This window comes from Myxine glutinosa, chromosome 8 (genome assembly GCF_964187855.1).
Source record: "Myxine glutinosa chromosome 8, kmMyxGlut1.1, whole genome shotgun sequence".
Classification (NCBI taxonomy): Eukaryota; Metazoa; Chordata; class Myxini; order Myxiniformes; family Myxinidae; genus Myxine; species Myxine glutinosa.
Window position 1 is genome coordinate 155,034,865 of NC_136268.1, and position 18,314 is coordinate 155,053,178.

General features: G+C 47.3%; 1 protein-coding gene across 3 annotated transcripts in view; it reads right to left on the minus strand.

The window, feature by feature from the left end:
• Window positions 1-18,314, minus strand: part of ANTXR2 (ANTXR cell adhesion molecule 2) — a 154,183-nt gene that overhangs the window by 58,523 nt on the left and 77,346 nt on the right. For all 3 annotated transcript variants that reach the window (XM_068125462.2, XM_068125464.2, XM_068125463.2), the window contains 3 exons: window positions 9,085-9,153; window positions 990-1,070; window positions 509-569 (listed from right to left, as the gene is read on the minus strand). In XM_068125462.2, the coding sequence (XP_067981563.2) occupies window positions 509-569; window positions 990-1,070; window positions 9,085-9,153 (211 nt within the window). The remainder of the gene's footprint in view (window positions 1-508; window positions 570-989; window positions 1,071-9,084; window positions 9,154-18,314) is intronic.

Genomic DNA, 18,314 nt, shown 5'->3' on the forward strand with positions numbered 1-18,314 from the left:
TCACCATGGAAGTTTGCATTGACCTTGATGGCCTAGACTTACATGGCGTCAAGCTGAGCAAGGTGTGAGGCAGGGGCACTAGCCTAGATGGGAAAGCAGTACTCCATTAAGCTGCAGATATAGACCTTTTATATCTGTGGAATGCTGTTAATGGCATGACGCATTGCACTGATATTATTTATTGACGGCATGATGTATGGCACTGATATCAGTGGTGACGTTGTGTTTTTTCGTGCTGTCCCTGCAAGGCATGAAAGCTAAAACTGGCCTGGATTTATGCGATCGCCTAGAGTTTAAACCGCAAATTACGGTCAATGGGGACGCAACCGGGGCCTGTCGCGAATGGCTCGAACCATCTAATGGAGACAAGGTATAAATACACTGCTCCCCTATGGTAGTTAGAGGGAGCGGTTGAAATGGGAGGGGTGTCAATCATTTTTCTGCAATGTGTCGAGTTCCCGGTAGATGTAACAATAATATTGAAAAGGGTTTATGATGGGGTACTCACGCCCAACACACACAGAAGATGGGTCCACAGACAAGATTTCGGTGCAAGACTTCTTTAGGATCTGACAGAAACAAAATAGCAAACTTCGCATTGTCTTCGCACAATAGCTGTATATTCTTACAATATCGAAAATGTCATGTGACGTGCCATAACAATTGAAAAAACGTATTTGTAATCACATTACGATTAATAATCACATTACAAATTTTCCACAAAATCTGCCAGGGTTCCTCTTTTCATAGCGGTTTCTGCCATTGCAAGTTGGTTGTTTGTGCAAGACAAGCAAAAAGCATAATCTGTTGGTGCAAAATTTCCACAAATGCTATCAGCATGGTGAGGCGAGCATGGCAATTATCCACCATGACTAAAACCAGAGTTTACTGGAATGCTCAATTAACATTTTCCAGGAATTACCATAGCTGTGTGTACAGAAGTACACTGCCTCAACAATGAAGAACCACTATCAGTACCATAAACGTACGGAGTCTATGATGTCCCGCAGAGCTTCGAAACCACCAGCCACAGGAAACACGTAATCCTGACCATCAGCAATCCCTGCCAACTGTTTGGTTTCAGGAGAACAACAACGTCAATAGGTGGCTTTACAAATTTCTGTCTCATTAATGTTTATATAGAGTTAAAAGCTGCTGTTATAGTGGTTTGCCAAAGAGTGGCAATCGTGTGAATCGTATTTATAATCAAAAGCCAAGAAATCAAAAAAATTCAAAAGCTAAGAACATGCAATGTTAGGCTTTTTTTTTTTTTGTTGTTGTTGTTGTTTTTTGTATACTGAATCGAGGCTCGTGAAAGAACTAACATTTATTTCACAAACAAATCAACCAGACAAACAAAATATACAAAAAGAGGGAGCGGAAGACAAGATGGGGAGAGAAGGGGAAGCACACAACCACAACATTTGAGAGCAGGGAGAAGTGTGGGAGGGAGAGGGCTTGGGGGCAGGAGGCGTGGGAAGGGGAGGGGGGGGGGGGAAGAGGTATAAAACACAAGGGGACCGAAATTAGCGGGGGTAGAAAAGATCAAGGTTTTCGGTGGGGGAGGATAAGAGATGGTGGTGAACAGCTGTTTTAAAGACCTGGAGGGTGGAGTGGGATTGAAGAGAGTGAGGGAGTTTGTTCCAGAGGTGGGAAAAAAGAGGAATGAAGGAGTGAAGGTGAGCAGAAAGTCTTGATTTTGGCAGTTTAACCATAAGAGGGTTGCAGGCAGATCTTGTGCGACCTGTAGGAATATTTGGGGGGACAGAGCCCAGAGAGAGCTGGGGGGGCAAGGCCAGAGAGGAGTCGGTAGAAGATGGAAAGACCACCAACCTGCCTGCGGTGAGTGAGTGAAAGGCCCTTGGAGTTAGCTTCATCGCGGGAGATTCCAATGATTCTGAACGCTTTGGTTTCAACAGCGTGAAGACGAGCTAGGTGTGAGGCAGGAGCACCAGACCAGAGGGGAGAGCAGTATTCCATAGAGCTGCGGATGAAAGCCTTGTATGTGGTGAGGAGCTCAGGTGTGCCAAGGAAGGACTTCGCACGACGGAGGATGCCCAGTCGGCGACTGGCTTTGGAGGCCAGATTTGAAATGTGGTTTTCCCAGGAAAGATCATGGCAAATAGTGAGACCCAAAAGCTTGAGTGACAGAACTTCTTGGAGAGGATTATTCAGAAAGTGGATGGGAGGGTTTTCCAGTCGGTCTTTTCGGAGAGACATCGTAAGAGTGTGAGATTTATCAGGATTGAAAGACATGTTCCATTCGTTTGCCCAGTCTGTGATTTTGTCCAGGTCTGCAGAGAGTGAGGAGGCTGCAGACTGCCGATCTGAGGGATGAGGAATGGAGCAACAGAGAGTAGAGTCGTCAGCAAAGAGATAGAGAGGATTTTCAAGAGAGTCAGAGAGATCATTGATGAAGACCAGAAAAAGCACAGGGCCCAGAACACTACCTTGGGGAACTCCAGCCTGAACAGGAAGAGGAGATGAGAGAAACCCATTCAGGGCCACACGTTGACTACGACCAGAGAGGAAGTCCGCCAGCCATGCGTGGAGATTTCCATGGATACCAAAGGAGGAGAGTTTGGTGAGCAGAGCAGGGTGCCAGACCGTATCGAAGGCATGCTATTCTATCTACAGTCCCAAATGAATGATCATAAATTTTTCATGATTTTTCAAAAGTTAAATATTTGGTCTAACATGCTTGACAAATTACAGATTTTTTTTTTTTAACACTCGATATTTAACGGAAACAATTATCAACAAATACAGGTTAAAATGCTTGGAAGAGAAATAATCTCACTGGAATGTGAACAAATCTATAAATAAAACTAGAACAGCACTGGTAGTGCGCATACCCACACCAGGCTGAACAGTTTATGTTTTGTATCCCACTGATAGGCCGGATCTGGATTCGGACCTGAACCAAAATCTAATCGGCTTGTTCTTGTCACCTAACCAACTCATCCACCAAGTTTATTCATAAATCGTCCACAACTTTTTTTAAATATCATGTTATATATCGCTTTTTGCCTGATATCTCAATGGTGAAGAATCACTTTAAATTAAATAACTCTTGTATCCATTATCCACATTCAGATCTTCACCAAAATCGAATTGATTCGGTCTTGTCACACACACAACCTCTCCACCAAGTTTCGTCCAAATGCGTCCATAACTTTTTGAGATATCCTGCTATGTATCGTTTTTGGCCCGATCTCTCAATGGTGAAGAATCACTTAAAAATTCTACTAGCCGGATCCGAATCCGAATCTTCACCAAAATATAATCATTTCGTCATTGTCACATACACTACCTCTCTGCCAAATTCCATCCAAATCTGTCCACAACTTTTTGAGATATCTTGTCCACAGACAGAAAAACAAACAGACAGCCAAACAAACAGACAGGGGTGAAAACATAACCTCCAATCCACCTTTGGTGGTGGAGGTCATAAAACAACCTTGGCTCTAAAATGTATTCAAACACAAATTGAAAATTTTTGATGAACTGTCGGACCCCAAAGACAAAGAAAGACATTGGCGGTCCCAACATTTGTGGGCCCCGCATATTCAGGGGTTATAAAATGCGACCTGCTTCTACATTCATGGCCCGGTGTTCCATGTATTCAAGGTTTTTCGTCGTTTTTCCCCACGAGCCACGAGCATAACAGTTCTAAAACATATCTTCCATGAGCCACACACAAAGCAGAGCCAGAAAGTGGAGCTGCTGGACCACCTTTCGAGAGGACAGAGTGCGGCCTCATGACGTGAACGAATCCACTGTTCGCTACATATGGAAGAATGAGAAGGCAATCTGAGAAAGTGTTGTGGCGTTCGCTATACCAAGCACCAAGGTGGTTGCCCAGGTCCGGGACATCCAAATAGAAAGGAAGGAGAAGGCTTTTAGCGTATGGATAGAGGACAACGCACAGAAGAGCATGACTGAGTGGGACATCTTATTTGTGCAAAGGTGTGACTTATTTACTCGCATCTCGCTGGCGCATGTGGTGCGAGAGTGCAGATGGCCCAAGTACGAGTGATGCGCTGAGCGATGTGGGTATAAGCAGCCTCAGTCCATTCGCAGTGAGCAGGGGATGGCAAGAAGTGGTATGATCTCAAAAATAAAAAACTCACAGGCGAGTGTGTCGGGGATTTCATACATTTGGCTCTGTTACTAGACAGCCCTTGAGCATTCTGGGAACTGAACAGAGCCAGGCAGCACCGACCACTCGCCTGTAATAACGTAGCCTGTTGTTGAAGTTTTCAATGCTTCGACCTTGGGCAAAGCTGTGTGGACGAGAAGATAGCCTTTCCCTTACTAAACAGCCCCCAATTGTTATGCCTTCCAATCTTTAAAGTCTCCTTTCATTAATTTCTGTGCAGTATATAAACCCTGGTTTGCTGTGTTCTAATTTAAGAAGCTGGCCTGTTACTAGCTTATACGGCAGCTCTCCCATGTACATGTGTATCCCCTCCCTTTAATAAGTTCTCCTGTAACTGAGTTTGGTCAAATGATCATCCCTGGGGGTGTGCTGGGAAGTAAATCCTCCACAAGTGTGCCTCCGTGGATCATTATGCAGCCAAAACATTCCCTGCTCAACTTGCGCAGCTGCTCAATGAGAAGGGATACCTGCTAGAGCAGGTCTTCAATGCAAACAAGACTGGCCTCTTCTGCAAAAAAATGGCCACGAAACCTTTCATCTCAAAGTGCAAGGGGACAGAATTGGGATTCAAAGTCGTCAAGGACTGGGTATCTCGTCTCCTCTGCGTAAATGCAAAAGGGGACTGTATGATGAAACCAATGATGTACCGTTCCCTGAACCTGTGTGCTCTCAAGGGCAAGAGCAAACACACGCTGCCCATGTTCTGAAGGGGCCAATAGGAAGGCATGGGTGATGGTAGCAATCTTCATGGGCTGGTTTCATAACTGTTTCATCCCTTATGTGGAGATCTGTTGAAACAAAACCTTGCGTTATAGGTTCTCCTGCTCGTTGACAACGTTCCTGGCCACCACACAAACCTGACCGTGGCTCACCCAAATGTCGAGGTGATCTTCCTGCTGCCCAACACCACCTCCATGATCCAACCTCTCGACCAAGGTGTAATCTCCACTGTGAAAACCTATTACACCCGTGGCACCTTTTGCCGCATTTTGGATGCGATGGAGTCTGATGCAGGGCTCACTGTCGGGCAGTGTTGGAAAAAGTTCAACATTGTCCACTGCATCAGCACCATCAATAAGTCACTGGACGAGGCAAGATCCTCCAACATCAACGTGAGCTGACACATCCTGTGGCCACAAGCAGTGAAAAACTTCACAGAATTTCCAGACAACACGGAGGAGAGAAATTAAATTGTCGGGTTGGCACAGCAGGTGGGAGGGGAAGGCTTTGATGACATGTAGCCTCAGTAGTTGGATGATCATATCACCTCACATAGCAACTGGAGGGAGCTGGCGGCCATTACCATATGAGTTGGAGGTCATTACCATAGGAGTTGGAAGGCCATTACCATAGGAGTTGGAGGCCATTACCATAGGAGTTGGAGGCCATTACCATAGGAGTTGGAGGCCATTACCATAGGAGTTGGAGGCCATTACTATAAGAGTTGGAGGCCATTACCAAGTTTTCTGAGGAGGAGAAATAGGTGCCAAAGTCCAAGGTTAGGGTCAAGTTCCTGGGTGAGGTGCTGCATTCAGCTACAAGAGGCAATTGCAGGCAATTGCAGACATGGTGCAAGAAGCCAACCTGGTCATGGAGCGTTACCCCAAGTTTAAGAGGGGTTTGGATGACGTGATGCTCCCATACAAAGAGCAACATCGATACCAGCGACAATATACCAGGCAGCTATCCGTCACACATTTCTTCCACCTTGGTCCCTCCACCTCAAGAACATCAGCGCCCTCTCTAACCTGTCCTGCTCACCTGCCTCCCCATAAGTGCACGACTCATTAGCGACCTCACTTTGGTCGTCCTCAGACTTCGAGGAGTTCACTGGATTTTAATTCTTCATCATCATTTGAAAAGTTGCTCGTGTTTGTGAAACAAAAATTTCAAACGGTACATGCTGTTGTTTTTGCTTTTTTTAGTTTCATGGTAGAGTTGGTTAGCACTTTCAATAAACTGAGCGCAATCCTTCAATAAACCGGAAATAGTACCTGGTGATGTCTGTTTTTTTCTTTGTAAGCATTTTTAAAATGAAACAAACTAGAATCATGTGCATTCGTGGTTGAAAACATTTTAAAATTTAAAAAAATTTCCCTATGAATCAAGAACCGCCGTGAACTTATATCCTATTTCCCTTTTACCATTGAAACAATGCCCTGACTATTGCAGTGTCACCATTCAAAGCCTTTTCCATGAATCAGGAACCGTCGTGAACCTATCCATGTTTTTTCCTATTGAAACAATGCCCCGACATTCACGGTGCATCTTCGACATTTGTGGGAGTTTCCTTGAATCAGGAAGCGTCGGGAACCTACCCCTCTCCCCCTTTTACCACTGAACCAATGTACTCACAATCGCGGATTTGACATTTGCAGCATTTTCCAGGAATGTATCCCGGCGAATGTCGGGGTCTATCTGTACTATATTTGACACTAGCAGAAGTACCCGGCATTGCCGGGCGGGGGAGGGGAGGGAAGGGGGAAGGGGAACAGGGGGGAGGGGAGGAGAGGGGGGGAGGGGAGAGGGAGGGGGGAGGGGGAGGGGAGGGCAGAAAGGAAGGGGTAGGGGGGAAAGGGAGGAGCATGGGGGAAAGGGAGGGGGAGGGGAGGGTGGTGGGGGATGGGGAAGGGGTAGGGCGGAAAGGAAGGGGTAGGGGGGAAAGGGAGGGGCATGGGGGAAAGGGAGGGGGAGGGGAGGGGAGCGGGAGAGGAGGGGAAAGGGGAGTGGGGAAGGGTGGAGGGAGAAGGGAGTGGGAAGGGTAGGGGGAGGGGGAGGGGGGAAAGGGAGGGGGAGCGGAGGGAGGGGGAGGAGGGAAGGGGAGGGGGAGGGGTGAGGGGAGGGGGAGGGGCGGGGGGAGGGGGAGGGGTGGGGGGAGGGGGGAGGGGAGGAGATGGGGGGAGGGGGAGGGGGAGGGGGAGGGATGGGAGGGGGAGAGGAGTGGGAGGGTGGGGGGAGGGAGGAGGGGGAGGGTGAGGGGGTGGGGGAGGGGGAGGTGGAGGGCGAGGGGAGGGGGAGGGGGAGGAGGGGGAGGGGGGAGGGGGAGAGGGGTGGGGAGGGGGGAGGGGGAGAGGGGTGGGGAAGGGGTAGGGCAGAAAGGAAGGGGTAGGGGGGGAAAGGAAGGAGCATGGGGGAAAGGGAGGGGGAGGGGGAGGGGATGGGGAAGGGGTAGGGCAGAAAGGAAGGGGTAGGGGGGAAAGGGAGGGGGGAGGGGAGGGGAGGGGGAGACGAGGGGAAAGGGGAGGGGGAAAGGGGAGAGGGTAGGGGGAGGGGGAAGGGTAGGGGGAGGGGTGAAAGGGAGGGGGAGTGGGAGGGAGGGGGAGGAGGGGGAGGGGAGGGGGAGTGGAGGGGGAGGGGAGGAGGGGGGAGGGGAGGGGGATGGGAGGGGAGGGGAGGGGAACGGGGAGGGGGGAGGGGGAGGGGAGGGGGAGGGGAGGGGGAGGGGAGGAGAAGGGATGGGAGGGGGAGAGGAGGTTAGGGAGAGGGGGAGGGGGGAGGGGAGGGGGGAGGGGAGGAGAGGGGGAGAGGGATGGGAGGGGGAGAGGAGTGGGAGGGTGGGGGGAGGGAGGAGGGGGAGGTGGAGGGGGAGGGGGAGGGCGAGGGGGGTGGGGGAGGTGGAGGGGGAGGGGGAGGGCGAGGGGGGTGGGGGAGGTGGAGGGGGAGGGCGAGGGGGTGGGGGAGGTGGAGGGGGAGGGGGAGGGGGAGGGGGAGGGCGAGGGGGGTGGGGGAGGGAGAGGGGGAGGGGGAGGGGAGGGGGAGGGGGGTGGGGAAGGGGTAGGACAGAAAGGAAGGGGTAGGGGGGAAAGGGAGGAGCATGGGGGAAAGGGAGGGGGAGGGGAGAGGGGGAGGGGAGGGGGGATGGGGAAGGGGTAGGGCAGAAAGGAAGGGGTAGGGGGGAAAGGGAGGGGAATGGGGGAAAGGGAGGGGGAGGGGAGGGGAAAGGGGAGGGGGGAAGGGGAGGGGGGAAGGGGAGAGTGTAAGGTGGAGGGGGAAGGGAGTGGGAAGGGTAGGGGGAGGGGGAGGGGGGAAAGGGTGGGGGCGGGAGGGGGAGGAGGGAAGGGGAGGGGAGGGATATAGATGGTTACTGGCAATTGATCACATCCAGAAATGATGTAATCCACACAATTTATGTACTTTACATAACGTTAATAGGAATACATGGCCGTGTAGATGGGAAATACAGTTTGTTTGAAATAAATCACAAATATCAGATGAAAATGAAAAAAAACCTATGTGGTGTGAATGGCAATGTTCCTCGCTGAAATGTGAAAAAACTGAATTACGTGCGAACGCATAACTGTGAGATTATGGCGGCAAAGTTGGAACATCACGTGATCCTAGCATAAGTACCCGGCATTGCCGGGTGAGGGAGGGGAGACCCGTACATTCGCCCTCTCGACTCAAGCTCGTATTCGATTCGTATTCGAAATCGAAAGGGGAAAGGGGAAAGGGGAAATCCTTCGTATTCGAATTCGTAAACACGAAATATGAATTAATATTTAATTCATATCGCACAAAACACGGTCGCATAAAGGTGAAAAAACGCAACGGCTTTTCGCCCTGAATTACGTGTAAACGTGTGACGTGTGACGGGATGGAACATCACGTGATCGCTCTGAGCGAATCAGCGAGCTGCTCGCACTGGCTGAGATTAGCGGGTACTTCGCTGAAATGCGCTGAGGTAAATATGAATAAAAAATATGGATCTCGTCAAATATGGTCTCGGCCATGTTCGTCCCAGGCTCAATGGCCATGTCTATGGCAAATATCAAGCACGTGAGCCTCTCCGTTTCGGAGTCTATCGGTAACATTACACGCACACACACACACACACACACACACACACACACACACACACACACACACACACACACACACACACACACACACACACACAGTTTTATATATATAGATTTCCTTGCCTGGGCATAATCAAAGTCCTTCACTCCCACAGCATATACAGAGGCTCCGCATTCACGTGCAGCGTCCGCCTGCAAGGAAAGGAAGACGGTTAAGAGAGGGCAAAACAGGCTGAGAAATAGGAAGAAATTTCACAATATGGCCAGCAATCAAAAGTTATTCCCTTTAATGACATCTCAGATTTACAATTGCTCTGTATTTATTAATACATTGAAATTGCTACATTTTATCAAAATAAAAATAATGCAATATATTAAAAACTAGGCGTGCATACAAACACAAATTACATTTTATATATTCAAATAATGCACCATTTCTTCCTGAAAATTGTTGAAATAAAAAAATATTTTGGTATCCACATTTGTATTTATTTGGTTTGCAGTGGAACAAAATTTTAAAAAGCTGAAAAAATTACTAAATCTTAGCTTATTGCACACAGAAATCCTAAAATGGCCCGGACAATATTATTGGCACCTTTGAGAAGTTGTTAGAAATAATTAGATTTCAAGCAGGTGATTCTGCTTTACTTTGGAATTGAACTCAACTATGGTGAGTTGCAGGTGCCCACAATATAAAAATCACTCATTCAACCGGTTTTAATGGAGAAAAAGAGTCATTCTGCTGTTTTATGTGACTGTGTGTACCGCAATGAGCATAGAGAAAATAAGGAAAACCAGAGAATTGTCTGAGGAGGTCAGACACAAGATTGAGCCAAGCATGGACAATCTCAAGGCTTCAAGTCCATCTCCAGACACCTTGATGTTGCTGTGTCCATGTTGCTGTTGCTGTACGCAATTTTATCAGGAAGTTTAAGGCCCATGACACTGGAGGCAACCTCCCTGGACGTGGCCGCAAGTGGAAACGTAATCGAAGAATGCAGCGAAGGATTGTTTGAATGGTGGAGAAAGCACCTCGATCAACTGCCAAAGAGATTCAAGCTGACATTCAGACAAAAGGTACGACAGTTTCAACTCGCACCATCCATCACCAACTCAATGAAAGGGGGTTCTATGGTAGGAGACCCAGGAGGATCACACTGCTGAGAGAGAGACAAAAGAAAGTCCGACTGGAGTTTTCCAAAACACATCTAACAAGCCAAAATCCTTCAGGGAGAATGTCCTGTGGACAGAAGAGACCAAATTTGAGCTTTTTGGTAAAGCACATCATCTCGATGTTTACAGAAAACAAAATGAAGCCTTCAAAGAAAAGAACACCTTCCCTACAGTCAAACATGGAGGAGGTTCAGTGATGTTTTGGGGTTGCTGTGCTGCCTCTGGCACTGGGTTCCTTGAATGTGTGCATGGCATAATTAAATCAGGAGATTACCAAGGCATGTTGGAGCACAATGTTCAACCTAGTGTCAGAAAGCTGGGTCTCCATCGAAGGTCATGCGGATTGGAGCAGGACAATGACGACAAGCACACTTCAAAAAGTACCCAGGAATGGTTCAACACAAAACGCTGGACTGTTCCGAAGTGGCGAGCAATGAGTCCAGATCTAAATCCCATTGAACATCTGTGGGGAGATCAGAAAACAGCAGTTGGGAGAAGGCACCCTTCAAATCAGGGAGAACTGGAGCAGTTTGCACAAGAAGAGTGGGTATTTGAGTATATACAGTGCATTCAGAAAGTATTCAGACCCCTTCACATTTTTCACATTTTGTTATGTTGCAGCCTTATGCTGAAATCGTTTAAATTCATTTTTCCCCTCATCAATCTACACTCAATAACCCATAATGACAAAGAGAAAACGGGATTTTAGAAAGTTTTGCAAATTTATCAAAAAGAAAAAACTGAAATATCACATTGACATAAGTATTCATACCCTTCGCTATGACACTTGATATTTAGCTCAGGTGCCTCCCATTTCTCTTGATCATCTTTGAGATGTTTCTACACCTTGATTGGAGTCCACCTGTCATAAATTCAATTGATTGGACATGATTTGGAAAGGCACACACCTGTCTATATAAGGTCTCACAGCTGACAATGCATATCAGAGCAAACAAGCCATGAGGTCGAAGGAACTGCCTGCAGAGCTGAGAGACAGGATTGTGTCGAGGCACAAATCTGGGGAAGCCTACAAAAAAAATCTCTGCTGCATTGAAGGTTCCCAAGAGCACAGTGGCCTCTGTAATTCTTAAATGGAAGAAATTTGGAACAACCAGGACTCTTTCTAGAGCTGGCCGCCCGGCAAAACTGAGCAATCGGGGGAGAAGGGCCTTGGTAAGAGAGGTGACCAAGAACCCGATGGTCACTCTGGCTGAGCTCTAGATATCCTGTGTGGAGATGGGAGAAACTTCCAGAAGGACAACCATCACTGCAACACTCCACCGATCTGGGCTTTATGGCAGAGTGGCCAGACGGAAGCCAAACAGTTCAATCTTGGTTTCATCAGACCACAGAACCTAGTTTCTCACAGTCTGAGAGTCCTTTAGGTGCTTTTTTTGCAAACTCCAAGCAGGCTTTCATGTGTCTTTCACTGAGGAGAGGCTTCTGTCTGGATGTTCCGTCCTGGTTGTTCCAAACTTCTTCCATTTAAGAATTATGGAGGCCACTGTGCTCTTGGGAACCTTCAATGCAGCAGAATTTTTTTTTGTAGGCTTCCTCAGATCTGTGCTTCGACACAATCCTGTCTTTCAGCTCTGCAGGCAGTTCCTTCGACCTCATGGCTTGGTTTTTGCTCTGATATGCCTTGTCTGCTGTGAGACCTTATGTAGACAGGTGTGTGCCTTTCCAAATCATGTCCAATCAATTGAATTTACCACAGGTGGACTCCAATCAAGGTGTAGAAACATGTCAAAGATGATCAAGATAAATGGGAAGCACCTGAGCTAAATTTCAAGTGTCATAGTAAAGGGTATGAATACTTACGTCAATGTGATATTTCAGTTTTTTCTTTTTAATGAATTTGCAAAACTTTCTAAAATCCTGTTTTCTCTTCATCATTATGGGTTATTGAGTGTAGATTGATGAGGGAAAAAATGAATTTAAACGATTTCAGCAGAAGGCTGCAACTTAACAAAATGTGCAAAAAGTGAAGGGGTCTAAATACTTTCTGAATGCACTGTGTATATATATATATATATACAGTGGAACCTTGACTTACGAGTTTAATTCGTTCTGTGACCGAGCTCGTAACTCAATTTGCTCGTTTCTCAAATTAAATTTCCCCATTAAAATGCATTGAAATGCTATTAATCCGTTCCAGCCCGCCAAAAACCACACCAATTTTTTTTTAAATATACAGTATATATAAAAAATATCTCGCGCTTTATATTTCACCTGTATGCAGCATACAAGTTGGCAGGATGGCCTGGACTGGAGGTACGCACAGTCGCACACTTGACTCTAAACTGTCCAGCCTGGGTTTGAATCCCGACCCAGCTATAACCTGTCATGTCGGTGTTTCACAGGCAGGGTGATTCATCAATGCGTGTACCGCTAAACTGGGCGCCCCGTTTGCGTCCCATTAGTTGTTGGATGTTAAGGATCTCACCGTGTCTTCCACAAAGAGAAGGCGAGCTATCGCCGGCACTCTGAACAAGTTGTGGCCTGGCATGCTCTTCTCCTCTGCCGTTATATACGTCCTCCTCGGCATCTTTTTCCAGAAGAGCCCTGTCTCGTCACAGTTGAAGATTTGCTGGGGGATGTATCCTTCGGCTTCTATCAGTTCGGCAAAAGTTATAATAAAATCGTCAGCTGCCTTCACATCCGAGCTTGCTGCCTCACCATGCCTGACGACGGAGTGAATGCCGGTCCTCTTCTTAAAATTATCAAACCATCCCCGACTGGCTTTGAATGACTCTTCCGATGCCTCGTCCGTTGATGTTCCCGCCGTCTGCTGCACCAAATCCCCGTAAATGTCTCGGGCCTTCTCACAGATGATGCTCTCGGTCACGGTATCTCCTGCGAGCTGCTTCTCCGTCAACCACACAAACAACAACTTCTCCATCTCTTCATGGATAGAGGTCCGGAGCTTTGAAATAATCTTAACGCCCTTGGCTGGCGTTATAGCCTTTATCGACTCCTTCTGCTTCAAAATCGTACATATCGTAGAAGTACTACGATCGTACTGCCTCGCCAAGTCGACAACACGCACACCTCGCTCATGTTTTTCGACAATTGCGTGTTTTATATCCAAGCACATCATCCTCTTCTTCTTCTCAGCACTGCCCTTGGCACTCAATTTCTTAGGACCCATGGTTAAAACTAAGAAATTTTCCAAAAATAACCAAAATGCGAAAACAAAGCAGCAGCGATATACGGCAGAGATGCTTGCACAGCAAGATAACCACGTAACCGGAACCCACCTGGTGGCGGGTGGCGTAAGCTCGTAACTCAGATCTCGGCTCTCATCTCAAAGCAAAAAACCACCCAAGCGACGGCTCGTATCTCGGAAAACTCGTAAGTTGGTGCACTCGTAAGTCAAGGTTTCACTGTATATGATATACAGCACACTCTGACCCCTTAATTTGTGGGGATATGTTCCGCAAAAGTTGGAACAGCAAATGTGGGGGCATTGTTTCAATGTAAAAAGGGGGGGATAGGTTCCTGACATTTTGAAATCCGCGAATAGCTAATCAAAATCCGCGAATGTCAATGAAAATCCCCGAATGTCGATGAAAATCCGCGAATGTAGATGAAAATCCACAAATGTCAATTAAAATCCAGTGAATGTCGGGGCATTGTTTCAGTTGGGAAAAGAATGCGAAGCAAAGCAATGTTCATTCACAGGGAGAATGGTGTGATATCCGGCCAAGCTGTTCACAGTGTGAATCTATTCCGCGAAGCATTCACCTGTACATCTATATAGACGACATAAATCTTTATAGAGCAGCAGAAAAATTCTATATTTTCACATCGTTCAGCCTTGAATAACCCTGCATTTATTTCCCGGATGTACCGAACAATGTGTGCAGCGGAATTGTTGACGTGCAAATGCTGACACTAGAAGGAAGTTCGGACAGAGTAGCGGAGGAACATGATTAATATAGGTCACACCACCTCATCTGTCACACGCATAAAGTGGGCTCGATTGCAGGAGACACTGGAAGACACTGAATGACAATCGACTTGCATGTACACATGAGCAAATGGCAAGGGTGCGGACTGCAGAAACAGCAGAGGTTATCTCTGCCAGGAGAGATGATAATCATCAGCAGATGACAAGGGTGGGGACTGCAGAAACATCAGAGGTTATCTCTGCCAGGAGAGATGATAATCATCAGCAGATGGCAAGGGTGCGGACTGCAGAAACAGCAGAGGTTATCTCTGCCAGGAGAGATGATAGTCATCAGCAGATGACAAGGGTGGGGACTGCAGAAAGAGCAGAGGTTATCTCTGCCAGGAGAGATGATAGTCATCAGAAGATGACAAGGGTGCGGACTGCAGAAATATCAGAGGTTATCTCTGCCAGGAGAGATGTTAGTCATCAGCAGATGACAAGGGTGCGGACTGCAGAAACAGCAGAGGTTATCTCTGCCAGGAGAGATGATAGTCATCAGCAGATGACAAGGGTGGGGACTGCAGAAAGAGCAGAGGTTATCTCTACCAGGAAAGATGTTAACAACCAGCGTATGACAAGTGTGCAGACTGCAGAAACAGCAGAGGTTATCTCTGACAGGTGAGATTTATAATCATCAACGGATAACAAGTGTGTGGGCTGCAGAAACAGCAGAGGCTGTCACTGCCAGGAGAGATGGTAATTGCCAGCAGACGACAAGGGCGACAATTTCTTACTGTTCACCACACTTTAACTTTGCTGCTCTATTCAACAAATGGTTACCTAGCCACAGCGGCCACACCATCTGACCCACGGGGCTCTAAATGGCATGAAGTGTGTCCATTCCTCCAGGATGGTTTTGCACTTTGACCTTCCCCCATCCAAACACTCCAAGCCCCCCACAACCCAACCATTTCACATCCTCACATTCACCTGGCCGAACAGGTATATTCCGACTAAACTTTCTAACCCCACATCCCCTCCCCTCACCAACCCACTCCACATTTCCCCCGATTCCACGCACACTCTCTCACACATCCCCTCCCCCACATACACAGATTTCTCCGGGCATGGAACAGGTATTTCAGCTAATATAATGTAATACAATATAAGATTTTATATATACAGTCACGTGAAAAAGTAAGTACACCCCATGCAAAGTTTTGACTTTTTCAACATATTTCAACATACAGCTATTTGATCTTCATTTCAACAATATTGATAGATAAAGGTGATATAATATAACAAATATCATGAAACATTTACATTTTGTAGTCCATTGTATAATCTAAATAAACAAATGCAAATTTCTCATGTGGAAAAAGGAAGTACACCCCTACATTTATCACTACTTCAAATACCTAAAATTAAAATCAGGTGCACCAGCTCAGGTGCAAATGATTAGAACATCGTTAGAGAGGATCTTGGAGGAACCTGTCTTATTTAAACCTCAGACATTTAGTTTGGTTTGCTCTTTGTTGTTGAAGTGTGCGGCATCACCATGCCTAGATCAAAATAGCTCTCTGAGGCCTTCAGAAAGAAGGTTATGGATGCCTGCGAGTCTGGGAAGGGATTTAAAAAGATCTCCAAACAATTTGAAATCAATCATTCGACTGTCCGGAAGGTCATCTACACGTGGAGAAGATTCCAAACAACTGCCAACTTGTTCAGGCCAGGCCGCCCCAGCAAGTGCAGACCGAGAGCAGACCGCAAGATGCTGAAAGAAGTCTCTAAGAACCCCAGAATGTCATCACGAGACCTACAGGTAGCTCTTGCCACTATTGATGGCAAAGTGCACGAGTCTACCATTAGAAAGAGGCTGCACAAATTTGATCTACATGGGAGGTGTGCCAGGAGGAAACCTTTGCTGTCCAGAAAGAACATCAGGGCAAGACTAAAGATTGCCAATGAACACCTAGGCAAAGACCAGCACTTCTGGAACAATGTGCTCTGGACAGATGAGTCAAAGGTAGAGCTATTTGGCCACAGTACCAGAAGACATTTTTGGCGAAAACCAAAGACAGCATTTGACCACAAAAACCTGATACCAACTGTAAAGCATGGTGGTGGAAATATTATGGTTTGGGGCAGCTTTGCTGCATCAGGGCCTGGGCAGCTCACCATCATATCATCCACAATGAATTCTTCATTGCACCAGAGGGTGCTTGAGGATAATGTATGGCCATCTGTCAGAAAGTTGAAGCTCAACCGAAGGTGGACCTTGCAACATGACAATGACCCTAAACATACCAGTAAATCCACCAAGGAATGGCTGAAAAGAAAGAAATGGAGGGTTCTGGAATGGCCAAGTCAAGCCCGGATCGAAATCCCATCGAGATGTTGTGGGGGGATTTGAAACGAGCTGTGCATGCAAGAAACCCCTCAAACATCGCACAGCTGAAAGAATTCTGCATGAAGGAGTGGGAAAAATTTTCTCCCAGTCAATGTCAGAGACTGGTAGACAGTTATAAGAAATGCCTACTTGAGGTTGTTTCTACCAAAGGGGGCAATACCACCTATTAGAGCCAAGGGTGTACTTACTTTTTCCACATGCGAAATTTGCATTTATGTTTATTTAAATTATACAATGGACTACAAAATGTAAGCGTTTCATGATATTTGTTATATTATATCACCTTTATCTATCGATATTGTCGAAATGAAGATCAAATAGCTGTATGTTGAAATATGTTGAAAAAGTCAAAACTTTACATGGGGTGTACTTACTTTTTCACATGACTGTGTATATATATATATATAGACTGAAACGCAAAAGAAACTTACCACCTTTGAAACCTTTAAATATCAACAATAACACTGCGTGTAGTAAATGTGTGAACTTATTTGTGGACAATAGTGTCCTCACTGTCAGACAAAACGGTCACGGATGGTCACTTGAACCTTCAATGGTCACTTCATAGAACAGCTGTTGAACAGCCGTTTTGACTGTCAGTGATTAGCCAAGGGGTACGGGATGATTTTAATGAGCTGCACGCGATGTCTTGATATTGGCTTTAAAAAGGCCAGTGCAAAATGGGCATTTCAATCAACATGCCACGATTGTCAAGGGATCAACGGCAGCGTGCCCTGGGCATGCTGCAAGGCGGACTGAGCTACCGTGAGGTGGCACGTCGCCTTGGCTGTTCACACCAGACGATATCGGCCCTGGTGGACAGAGACACCCTCCACAACTCTGCAGATGACAGCCCTCGATCAGGGAGGCCAAGAGTCACCACTGCAAGGCAGGACAGGCAGATGGTCCGAAGTCACCTGCGGGATCGATTCCGTCCAGCATCCTGCACTGCGGCAGAAACTCCGGCGCGTGCAAACCCACGGATCTCCAATGATACTGCACGAAGACGACTGCATGACTATGGTCTGACTGCCAGAAGACCTGATTGATTTTCACAACACTTAATAACAATCAGTCTTGCCGTCCACTCGAGGACAAGAGGCGGAAATGGCGGGACACAAGATGATCCAGGTACCGACATTCGGCGCCGACCCACAAGCAGTTGATTCGGGCTCGGAGCTAACTCATTGGCTCAAGACACTGGATAATCAGTTCAAAGCCCAGGATGCCGTTGTCACTGATGAAACGAAACTGGACGTGCTGCAGACTAAAGTACACCATAACGTCTACAGGAGCATCGAACAGTGCTAAAACGAATTTACATTAAGAAACGGAGTGTGGTGTATTCCAGGCATCTGCTCGCAACGCGGTGTCAACAGCCCGCTGAGTCGATAGATCACTTCGCCCAAGAGCTGCGACGTCTACTTGCAGACAGTACTCAAGAGATACGCACTCATGAGCAAGTTCAAGATGATCTTGTCCGAGATTCTTTTGTCTCTGGGATCAGCTCTTCGACTCTCAGACTAAGACTTTTGGAGACAGCGGACCTGACGTTCACGGAAGCTCTACGGCTGGCACACGTATACGCTGAGGCCCGGGAGCAATCTAACGCCTATGACCACACACGGGTCGTTGCGGGGACTTCTCAACACGCACGCCCGGAGAGAGCTACTGCCAAGGATACGGGAGCGGACTCGACCACACTAGCGGAACCCCTGGCCGCTCCCGAGGAGGACCCGGATTCAGGCTTGGCGGCAGCTGCGGCGGCTAGACCAAAGCCTGTACGAAACGCTACGTGTTACTTCTTCGGGAATCGACAACATCCCAGGTCTGCGTGTCCGGCTCGGGAAGCGATAACGGCGACTCTCTCCCAGG